The sequence below is a fragment of the Bos indicus x Bos taurus genome, chromosome 12, assembly GCF_003369695.1.
Source record: "Bos indicus x Bos taurus breed Angus x Brahman F1 hybrid chromosome 12, Bos_hybrid_MaternalHap_v2.0, whole genome shotgun sequence".
NCBI lineage: Eukaryota > Metazoa > Chordata > Mammalia > Artiodactyla > Bovidae > Bos > Bos indicus x Bos taurus.
In genome coordinates this window covers 54,354,670-54,366,903 of record NC_040087.1, presented here as the reverse complement: position 1 = coordinate 54,366,903, position 12,234 = coordinate 54,354,670, and the positions used below count along the sequence as shown (strand labels likewise).

At 42.7% G+C, this 12,234-nt stretch overlaps 1 protein-coding gene across 1 annotated transcript; it reads right to left on the bottom strand.

Annotated features, from left to right (window-relative positions):
* Positions 1 to 8,204: 8,204 nt before the first annotated feature.
* Positions 8,205 to 10,128, bottom strand: LOC113902110 (histone H2B type 1-like). The gene is made up of 2 exons (XM_027557073.1): positions 9,803 to 10,128; positions 8,205 to 8,217 (listed from the first exon to the last, which is right to left on the bottom strand). Exons 1-2 carry the CDS (start codon positions 10,126 to 10,128, stop codon positions 8,205 to 8,207), a joined length of 339 nt encoding a protein of 112 aa, XP_027412874.1.
* Between the last annotated feature and the right edge of the window lie 2,106 nt (positions 10,129 to 12,234).

The following is a 12,234-nucleotide window of genomic DNA, read 5'->3' as shown; positions in this document are numbered from 1 at the left end:
GGCCTATTCATGTCCTATCTACTTTACTATTGAGTAAATTTGTGTATTTCTCTCTTCTTCATTAGCAGGAACTCTTTGAATATTCACAATACCAATCCTTTGTAGTTTTGCACTTTCATAATATCTTTGCCTAGCTTTTTGTTCATCTTTTCATTTTCTTTGTTGTTATCAAAAGTTGTTCATTTTGATGTGATCATTCATCAATTATTCTATTTATGGTTTGATTTTTTAGTGTCATAAGAAATCCTTTCTTGCACAAAGACTATAAAGTCATATGAAAGCAGTAATATTATCCATGTTTCCTTTCCAGGCCTCTTCCTCCCTCTTCTGTCTGCCACCTTGCTCCTAGCATAGGCTAGGGCCACTTTCTTGATTATAGCCCAGTTCAGACCTACTCCCTGAGAATCATTTTCTATAACTCCTGGCTCTGTGCTCTTGGCTCTGCCCTCTGAGTCATCCTTCCTTTTCCATAAAAATAGCCCAAGGTTGTAGCGGAGTAGAATTCTAAGCTTGTTCCTGTTGGCAGTAAGTGGGAAATCTGAAGTCTTCTCTTCACTTTGCTGCCTCTGCCCTCTTCAGTGCAAGCTAGTATAAACAGATATTTAACTCACCAATATAAAATGCCAAGATAGAGAGCAACAAATTTAAAAAGTATACTCAATACTTCTATAAAGCGGCAATTAAGAAAATAAGCAGTTGCGGGCTCTGATGCCAGGCAGACTTTAGTCAAACACACAATCCACCACTTTCTAGCTCTATAAACACGGGCTCATGTAAGTTCTCTTTATTTCAATCATATTATCCTAAAATGTGGATAAGGAATGTAAATAAGTCAAAGTTTAAAATACTTTCAGGACCTGCTACATGGTGAAAACGAAATACATTTTGGTTATTGTGAAATGGTTCTTATTCCTTGTCACACAGCATTTACTTTCAGATTAACAAGAAAAAATTGACAGTAACAATTGAGCCAAGAATAATCAAAAGTTATTTTAACCAACATTTTAAAAACATAAGTAGTGGTAGAATTATTTTTGCAGCTTTATATCATTTCTTTTTTTTTTTTTTTAGGTTAAAGCATCACCATTTAATGGAAAAAAGCACTGAATAGACGTTAGAAGTCTTGACTTTTCAGACTGGCTCCTCCTCTGACCGATAGCTACTTGACATGAGTAACTCGTAACCATCTTAAGGCTTTAGTTTTTATACCTTCAGAAGAGGAATTCTATCCCCTGCTCTGTTCTCTCTCTGTGGTTACTCTCACCATCAAATGAGACAATGAAGCTGCCCAAAGGAGTCAGAACTATCACTGGGTACCCACTGTGGCCAGGTGCGGGGTATACAGCATCCCATTCAGATCTCTTAAATACCCTGGGAGGGATAAGGAATTTTGAGAGCAACTTGCATTAAGGAAACAGACTCAGAAAGTTTAAGTAGCCTGTTTTGGGTTACTTGCTAAATAGTAGAGCTGAGTTTGAATCGAGACATTTCTCCATCCCACACACTCTCTCATGATATTGCGCTTGGAAAATGGTCATCCTTCTGTCATTGCATCCTGCATCATGTTAACCAGGATGAATGAGGCAGACTTGGGAAGACAGACCTGGAAGCAGATGCGATCACTGAGGTGGGGATGTGGAGTGAGGGGGCAAGGCCAGGGCTGCGAGATGAGTCGGGGAGCCAGAACCTAGGTGGGTGGCCACAGTGCCATCAGGTAAATATAGGAAATCTAAACAGAGGGAATGAACCATCTGGATGGAATAGCATCCTTAAGACCAGAGGTGAGGAAGTTTGCAGCCAAGGCAGATAAATTAGCTTCAGCGTGAGGAAGCCAACAGCAGACCAGGGGGACCTCTGAGTTAGAGATCACAGGATGGGAGAGATTTTTATCTGTTTTGCTCACTGCTGCACTCCCTATGCCTAGTATATAGTAAGTGTCAGTAGGTAATTACTGGATGAATTTGGAGGGTCTAAGGAGAAGACAGAGTTCCAGAAAGTCACTGAGATAGTGAAGTTCAGCTAAAGATCATTTCCACCTCATCTGAAGGAATGACTTACTGCCGAGTCAAGAAACCCTGACCCACAAGGGCCTCCAATTGAAGTCAGAAATAAACCTTGAAATTCACGTAAGGTTAGACTGCAGGTAGGAGTCAAATGACTTGACTACAGGGCAGGACAAAGCACTAGGGAGAAAAAATCAAGCTCATCTCTTTCTCAGTCACCTGTCCTAACTCCATGCCAGCTTCCACTTCCTCTCTGGATCAGTGAGTACTGGGCACCCTGGTGCATCTGTAACTGGGCTCTGAAAACATATTCTCCAGGTATTCTCATTCGAAGCTATCTTTAGAGGAAGAACTAGCTCTCAACTCCAGCTGGCCCCCCAGAATTCAGTCTGTGTTTCTGTGGGTTTCTGTGTTTCTGGTGACCCTTTCATTGATATGAAACCCAAGTTTATAACATAATTCTTTTTTTTTTTTTTGGCTCAGAAGGTAAAGAATCTGCCTGCAATGCAGGAGACCCAAGTTTGATCCCTGGGTTGGGAAGATCCCCTGGGGAAGGGGATGGCAACCCACTCCAGTATTCTTCCCTGGAGAATCCCATGGACAGAGGAGCCTGGCAGGCTACAGCCTGTGGGGTATCAAAGAGTCGGACATCACTGAGCCAAGTACCACTTTTCTCTCTTTTTTAAAACTTTGTATTTTGCATTGGGCTATAGCCAGTTAACAATATTGTGGTAGGAGAAGGCAATGGCACCCCACTCCAGTACTCTTGCCTGGAAAATCCCATGGACCGAGGAGCCTGGTCGGCTGTAGTCCATGGGGTCTCGAAGAGTCTGACACGACTGAGAGACTTCACTTTCACTTTTCACTTTACTGCATTGGAGAAGGAAATGGCAGCCCACTCCAGTGTTCTTGCCTGGAGAATCCCAAGGAGGGCAGAGCCTGGTAGGCTGCCGTCTATGGGGTCTCGCAGAGTCGGACATGACTGAAGCGACTTAGCAGCAGCAGCAGCAGGAGAACTTATGGATTCTCTTTTGATACAGAGAATTGCCAACCCTGAACAGGAACTATCAAAATGTCCATTCACTCTCTGAGGCGGATAAGAACTCTTATACTGACTCCTCCCAAGAACTGGACCCAAGTCTGTTCCTTGATGTGTGAACTTTATAAAAGACTGTGCCTCACTCATCCTCATGTTTCACTTTCTCCTCTCCATCCCCTCCCTGTCTGATGTCTTTCCTAACTCCACCCCCAGAGCTTAGCAGGAATTGCTATCTTCTTTCATGACTGAACTGACTTTCTAATATAGACGTAGGATCTTTATCTTGCTGCTGCTGCTACTGCTGCTAAGTCACTTCAGTCGTGTCCGACTCTGTGCGACCCCAGAGACTGCAGCCCACCAGGCTCCCCCGTCCCGGGGATTCTCCAGGCAAGAACACTGGAGTGGGTTGCCATTTCCTTCTCCAATGTGTGAAAGTGAAAAGTGAAAGTGAAGTCGCTCAGTCTGTACGACTCCTAGCGACCCCATGGACTGCAGCCCACCAGGCTCCTCCATCCATGGGATTTTCCAGGCAAGAGTACTGGAGTGGGATGCCATTGCCTTCTCCACTTTGTCTTGCTAACTGTCCCCAAATAAGAGCTCTGGAAAGCTGCTTTACTTTCAGAACTTCTTAACTCAGGATAAAGTATGGGTCCTATAAACCATTAGAAAGCTCTGGACTTTGGTTTAAGGAAACTACTCATCATGTGTGCTAGTTATTGATAATAGAAGAACAAAGATCCCTGTGGTTTTTTAGAATACCTGTCTCCAAATATCAAGAAAATATTGTATCAGCCGAGTTGGACAAATGAGTTGGTTAACAGAGTTCTGAAAGGAGATAACACTTAACCGTCAGTCATCCTCTGTGCAGTAGAAAGAGTCATAATTAGTCCAGAGGATTTACATTTATTTTTCTGTTATGATCTGAGCTTAATCAAAATATCCAATGGCCATATTTATGTCTGTTGTTTCGTGGTCGCTAAGTCATGTCTGACTCTTTAGAGACCCCCATGGACTATAGCCTGCCAGGCTCCTCTGTCCATGTGATTTCCCAGGCAAGAATACTGGAATGGGTTGCCATTTTCTTCTCCAGGGAATATTCCCAACCTGGGGATCGAACCTACATCTCCGCATTGGCACGCAGATTCTTTACCACTGAGCCACTAAAGAAGTCATATTTGTGTCTATCCAACACAAAATAATTGAGTAAAAGCAGGTATTATCTTTATTTTAACACCTGATACAGAAGGCAAATACTCCTAAAATGTTTACTGAAGCTTAAAAATCAAATTAATCAAAGCAATTTCCCATAGTAGCTCAGAATATAACAGAGCAAAGAACAGCAGAACATTTAATTATATTGATAAAGGAAAACTCTAAAAAGGTTGATTTGGAAACAGCATAAGGGCAGATGTCATCAGTACAAATTATACTCTGAATTTTGCTTCACGTAGGGCAAAAAGAAAAAATTATTTTTTTTCTTCCAATTGTGTTTTTTCATAGAAGACACTGACATTATTTTTGTCCCTCAGAAAATTACTGAATTCAGGAATACAAATGCTAATGAAAAAACTCTTGGCTTCCTTTCAGTTCCTAACACAGACTCTAGAGTTCACGCTATGGTTATCAGGAGAAATCTATAGAAAATAAAGCTGCACAGAACTGTAGATGATCAACTGGCTTAACCTTGTCAAGCAGGAATGAGACCGAAGTGCAAGGTGACACTGACTGACAGAAATGAAAACCAATGGAAAAAACACACTGAGGAAAGGAAAGGCTTGTGAAAAAAGTTAAAGTCCTTACTCTACCATGGCCAAGATCAGAGAAAAGCAACGTACACATTATGTGTTCCAGCAAACAGGTAAGTACTAGCAGTCCCTTTTAACCTGTCCATAAAACCTTACTTATATCTTGATGATGGTCATTTGGAGAGGGTCATTTGGAGAGATAACATTTCTGGATGTACAGATTATATTCCTATGTCCTATGTCCTAATACCAAGGTTGTGCTGTGCTCTGCTTAGTTGCTCTGTCAGGTCTGACTCTTTGCAATCCCATGGACGGCAGCCCATTCCCTCCTAAAGGGAATCTTCTCAACCCAGGGGTTGAACCCAGGTCTCCCACATTGCAGGCGGATTCTTTACTGTCTGAGCCACCAGGGAAGCCCAATACCAAGGCTATTACATCTCAAGAATCATGCAATGGACCATATATGGTCATAAATTAGAGGGAAAAAGATTTGGAGACCACAGTAATTTTTAATTTCCTAGGATTTATCAGTTTTTTTGAAAATGGTGGTAAAATATAATATAAAGTGAAAGTAGAGTCACTCAGTCGTGTCCGACTCTTTGTGACCCCATGGACTGTAGCCTACAACACTCCATCCATGGGATTTTCAAGGCAAGAGTACCGGAGTGGATTGCCATTTCCTTCTCCAGGAGATCTTCCCAACCCAGGGATTGAATCTGGGTCTCCTGCATTGTAGGCAGACGCTTTACCATCTGAGCCACCAGGGAAGATTAATATAATATAACCTGTACCATTTTAGGCATTTTTAAATGTGCAGCTCAGTATTAAGCACACTCACACTGATATACAACCAATCCTCAGAACTCTTAATCTTTCAAAAAAAAAAAACTGAAACTCTACTTCTGTACCCACTAAACAACTCCCTCCACCCCCAGGCCCTGACAATCACCATCCTACTTTCAATCTATTAACCTGGCTTCTCTAGGTACTTCATATGAGTAGTATGATACAGTATTTGTCTTTTTGTGTCTGGTTTATTTCACCTAGCATAGGGTCCTCAGTGCTCATACATGCTGCATATGTGCCAGAATTTCTTTCCTTTTTAAAGCTGAAAAATATTAAGTTGTATATATGTATCACATTTATCCATTCATCCATCACTAGGCACTTGGGCTGCTTCCACCTTTTGGCTGTTTTAAACAATGCTGCTAGAAACTAGTCTTTCGATTTTAATCCTATAAGTGTTCCTCAGACCTACATTCATGAAAAGCTACCATATCATGTCACTCACACTCCTGCTGAGTGGAATGACTGATCACAAAAATGTGATGGCTCCTAGGGCTTCCCTGGTGGCTCAGCAATAAAGAATCTACCTGTCAATGCAGGAAACAGGGTTTGATCCCTGGGTCGGGAAGATCCCCTAGAGAAGGAAATGGCAAGTCACTCCAGTAGTCTTGCCTGGGAAATCACGTGGACAGAGGAGCCTGGAGGGCTACAGTTCATGGGGTCACAAAGAGTCAGACATGACTTAGTGACTGAACAACTTGTGCTAAGATATTAAATTATATTAAAGACAGGCAGTGTTCCCTGACATTCCATGCTCACAAACATCTTGTTCTATGCTGCTGAGTGGGTGAAATATCAAAATGGGTTCATAGTTGAATGTCTGCCGAGATTATTTGAACCCGTACAATCACGTCCCATCCTTCTGCCCTTCTGATGTTTCTTCATAGACATCTTTTTGTTTTATCAGCTGTAGACAGTATCTCTCTCTCTCTATTTATTTATCACTGCACTGGGTCTTCCTTGCTGTGCTTGGGTTTTCTCTAGTTGTAGCGAGCAGGGGCTACTCTCTAGGTGTGGTGTGTGGGCTTCTCACTGTAGTGGCTTCTCCAGTTGCAGAGCATAAGCTCTAGGGCGTGCGGGCTTCAGCAGCTGCAACATGTGGGCTTAGCTGTCCCCACGACTTGGGGAATTTTCCCTGACCAGTGATTGAACCCATGTCCCCTGCACTGGCAGGCAGATTCTTAACCACTGAACCACAAGGGAAGTCCACCCTTCTGATGTTTTATCATGTACTTATAAGACACAAAATTTTAGGAAAGAGGAATAACATATGAACTTTGAAAAACTATATTCCACTCAGGGAGAAGAGGATACATCAGAATCTGGGGCAAGAGGCCCATATGTATGATTGAAAGTTTCTGAATATTATCCTAACACACATAACTTCTTGAGATCTACACCAATGGCTCCCTGACTTTAAGATTCCACTGCCCAGTTAATGTAAAAAACAAAAAATACATACATACATATATATATTCCTTAAGGAAAAGCATTCAAAATTAAGTAGTTTTGAATTTAAGAAAATTCCTTAAATGTAAAAGATTTAACTCAATGAAAAAGTCACTTCTTTGCAAAAAGAAATAAAAACTATCTCAAGCACATCACACAGGAACCATTTCACCCATGTGGTCTATAAGATGCAATTAGCACCTCACTAGTTACAAACCAAGTTTCCTCCCTTCCTGCCCCAAGACCTTCACCATGCCCAGAGTGAAAGGACAGGAGCCATTAGATCCATTTCAGGAGTTAGAAAACTCATGCCCTGGGTGGGTCAATGAGCTGCCACAGGCAACATGATTAGGAAATGACAGAATTGAATGTAGAACTCCAGGGGATTCTGTGGAACACCGGACTGAGAGTGTTTAGAAACTTTGTAACAATTTACAAAATTCATTCAATTTACAAAAAAAAAAATCAATTAGGGTTTGTATTTTAGATCTTGAGAGTTTCAATTTCATTTCTCACAATTAATTTTACCGTATTCTAAAAAGGATCCATCCACAAAAATTTGAAAATTAAAAAACAAAACAAAACTACTCTTCTACTGCAAAAAGTTTGAGATATACTGTTGGACTCAAATTCCTCTCAAAAACAAATCAATCCGTATCTGTGTATGAGTGAAAATAAGCATGTATCAGAAATTCTATACACCGTCTCAAAATGTAAGTAATAGTTGCTGCTGCTGCTGCTGCTGCTAAGTCGCTTCAGTCGTGTCCGACTCTGTGCGACCCCATAGATGGCAGCCCACCAGGCTCCCCCGTCCCTGGGATTCTCCAGGCAAGAACACTGGAGTGGCTTGCCATTTCCTTCTCCAATGCATTAAAGTGGAAAGTGAAAGTGAAGTCGCTCAATCATGTCTGACTCTTAGCGACCCCATGGACTGCAGCCTACCAGGCTCCTCCGTCCATGGATTTTCCAGGCAGAAGTACTGGAGTGGGGTGCCATTGCCTTCTCCAAAGTAATAGTTAAGAGATGCCAATATTCACAACATATGAGAATTTTGTAACCAATTTATAAAAAACAGCATACAATGCACAAAGAGGTAAAGATTGCACTTTAAAATAGCAGATGTCAAGGACCAAATCTGAAGGTGTAGGTTAAAGGTTACCTTCAAGGATACAGCATGGTTTGACAAGGCATAGTTCCTTCTTCATAGTTGCTTATTCATGGCGCTTAGAAGAAACAACAGCCCTGCCCACCCAGGGCTAAGGAGTCAACCACTCCTTAGGTCACTGAACCTCCCTGCTGGAGAGGACATCCTGTGCCTTCCTGTCACCTAGGATCACTTTTACGGATCAAGAATAAATGGCAAAAAGGGTGTCTTTGGCAACCACCTGAATAACCATGTCATCTGCTTAGTGCAACCCTGTAGAATTTTTTTTTTTCTTTTATATAATAGTTATATTCAGGTACAATGCAATTGGGGGCTGCCCTGGCGGTTCAGCGGTTAAAAGAATCCGCCTGCCAGTGCAGACACAGGTTCGATCCCTGGGCTGGGAAGATCTCTTGGGGGAGGAAATGGCAACCCAGTCCAGTACTCTTGTCTGGGAAATCCCGTGGACAGAGGAGCCTGGTGGGCTGCAGTCCATGGGGTCGCGAAGAGTTGGACACGACTGAGAGACTAAACAACAACAATACAATTTATAGCATTAAAACCAGATTCTCTTTGGAGTTAATAAACTATGTTCTACAGTTTCTATCTTTGGTAAAATTGATTCTTGAAAGCCACAGAGTCCATAATAGAACTGTCATGAACTTTGTTGTAAATAGGAATTGTTTCATATTCAGGTTACTTTTCATTACCTTAATTATCAGGTAATTATACTTCCCTTGTTCTACCCCAAGTAGCCCTTTAGCTTCCCTGGTATTTATACATCCAAATAATTGCAGATGGTTATCAAGGCCTATCTTTGTTGTCTCTAAGCCAAGGTGAACCTATTTCATTCCCTTACCTGCCCTCCTGAGTCAGTGCCTCCAACCCCCTCAATCATTTTCCTGACTCTTTGTCTGAACATTTTCCAAGAAAACGTCTCTGTCTTTCCTGGTCTCAGGCTCCCAGAACAAATGTGGTTTTCAGTGCCATTTCAGCAGGACCGCTTCCCTACCCCCGGGGTAAATCTCTTGAATTCTTCACATCCCTTTGGTCTTTCCCCCCCCCCCCCTGCCTACATCCAGCCTGGGTCCAAGGTATTTCATTGCCCAAGGCAAAATGAGGCTTCTTTTCTTTTACAGCATGTAATTGGATTCATTTCAAAAAGGCTCACACTCTCTCCTCTCCCCTTCCCACTCCCCTTTGGCTCCTGAATTATAGATACACTGCTAAATTATCTGGCTGTAAGAATACTGGAGTAGCCATTCCCTTCTCCAGGAGATCTTCTTGACCCAGGGATTAAACCCAGGTCTCCTACATTGCAAGCAGATCCTTTACCATCTGAGCCACCAGGGAAGGCCATATGGCTGCAAGTGAAAGTGAAGTCACTCAGTCGTGTCCGACTCTTAGCGACCCCATGGACTACAGCCCACCAGGCCCTCCGTCCATGGGATTTTCCAGGCAAGAGTACTGGAGTGGGGTGCCATTGCCTTCTCCGTTAACAGCGGTTTAGGCATATTATCTTTACTTGGAGCTGGTATACTTGGTGACAGCCTTAGTGCCCTCGGACACAGCGTGCTTGGCCAGCTCCCCAGGAAGCAGCAAGCGCAAGGTGGTCTGGATCTCCCTGGATGTGATAGTGGAGCGTTTGTTGTAATGCGCCAGGCGTGATGCCTCGCCAGCGATGTGCTCAAAAATGGCGTTGACGAAGGAGTTCATGATTCCCATGGCCTTGGACAAGATGCCGGTGTCCGGATGGACTTGCTTCAGCACCTTGTACATGTACACGTGGTAGCTCTCCTTGCGGCTGCACTTGCGCTTCTTGCCGTCCTTCTTCTGGGCCTTGGTCACAGCTTTTTTAGAGCCCTGTTTAGGGGCAGGAGCAGACTTAGCCGGTTCAGGCATGTCTATAAGGACAACACCCAACAACACAGAAAGATAGGACTGCAAGAGATCATAAATAAGTCCAAGGTCTTGTAGGATTTGGAAAGGTCAGAGCCTTTAGGAAACTCAAGTGTGGACTTGTGGAATAATTCACTTCATTTCTAAAAGCCTCTGTGCCCACATCTTTAAAACTGAACAATGACAGAAAATAAGGAAATGTATGTAAAAATAAGGAATCGTACACAAGATTATTTGTAACAGCTAAGGAATGATATAAAGTCTTTGTTCTTTTTTTATAATAATTCAGGCTTTGTTAGAAATAATAAAGTCACACAATGACTACATGTGAAAAAAGTATTATCGGTAATTCAGACTTTATGATTTCTCTGCTAGAAGTCTTCGGAATCGTGAAGGGTCTCTCACTTAAATAAAATATTTAAGGACCATAAATATAATCCTACCTGGGAAGGGATCTTTTTTTTTTTTCAAACTTTATTTCCCAGGCAAGAATACTGGAGTGGGTTGCCATTTCCTCCTCCAGGGTGTCATCCCAACCCAGAGATTGAACTCGGAGTTTCCTGAATCTCCTGCACTGGCAGGTGGATTCTTTAGCACTGAGCCACTTGGGAAGCCCCTTTTATATTGCTGTGTGCTGTGCTTAGTGGCTCAGTTGTGTTCAACTCTTGGCAACCTCATGGACTGTAGCCCACCAGGCTCCATGTGGGTTCTCCAGGCAAGACTACTGGAGTGGGTTGCCATGCTCTCCTCCAGGAGATCTTCCCAACCCAGGGATTGAACCCAGGTGTTCCACTCAGCCATACATATACATGTATCTATTCTCCCCTCTTCTCCACCCACCCCCGCCATCCAGGCTGCCACATAACATTGAGCAGAATTACCTGTGTTCTACGGTAGGTCCATTTTAAACACAACAGTGTGTACATGTCCATCCCAAACTCTCTTGGGTGGGATTTCATATAGATGAACAGCTGACCTGCTGGCCATAAGGACCACCTCACTGGGGGAAGCACAGAAGCTGGCACAGGCAGCAGAGCAGCTGTCAGAACTCTCACCTATGGAGCTCTGGGCCTGTGTACCATGCAAGGGAAGTAGGGCTGATGCAGCATAGCAGACATCTGGATGCATGATGGGATCAATAGATACTTGGAGGAAAGACAATAAACTCCTGAGAGTGATTGTGATTGATCACCAATTAAAGTGTAATTGTGCAAGTCGGGGACCTCCTTAAGCTATATACAGACTCTCATCTTTCACAACCAGAAGGCAAGAAAAATTTAGCATCCAATCCAGAACTTAATTTAAGAGCAGCAAAGCCCCAGGAGAGGCTGTATTCTCAACATGTAGCCATTCAGTACTCCAAAGTCAGGGCTTTGATTCTGATTCTGATGGAATGGGAATGTAAGATAGGGGGTGGTGATATCTAAGTTAAAACATTAAAAATCTTAAATTCTAAGACTTTCCTGAGACATCTGGGCCTGCATAAGTGGTTCACTCCTCCCTGTTAAACGCTAGTGTCAATGCAAATAGTCACTAAACAATCTATGATAAGGAATAGAAGAAAGTTTTATTTGAGCCAAGGACTCTAGCCCAGGAGACAGAGATTCAAGAAGCACTTAAATTGTGTTCCACTGGACTACAAAATGGAGGAGACTTACACAGGCAAAAACTGCAAAATTTCATAAACTGTTTGTCAAGAGCTGGCTAGAAGTAAGGATGCTTGTTAAACAAGCACTGGTCACCCAGTAATGAGGGGAGACCTCAAGACAGACCATAAGGTTGCAGCTGGACGCAGATAATTGTTTTGAGAATGGCTGCTGGTGTCCTTGAATTTGAAACAGTTCAGAAAATTCAAGTTCTCACTGATGCAGAAACAAGTCTGAAACCATATCCATAATGGCCATATCTATCCATGGCTCTATTTTGGATGCCTGAGCCACAGTTTATCCATTTGACTTTTAAATGACTTTAAATATGTCATCAGTAGTGACAGACCTCCTTTTCTTAAAAATTATAAAGGAACTTCTGCCTTACAAGATCACAGGCGCGCGCACACACACACACACACACACACACAGCATTCTTCATCTATTCCAACCTCCTGCCCAC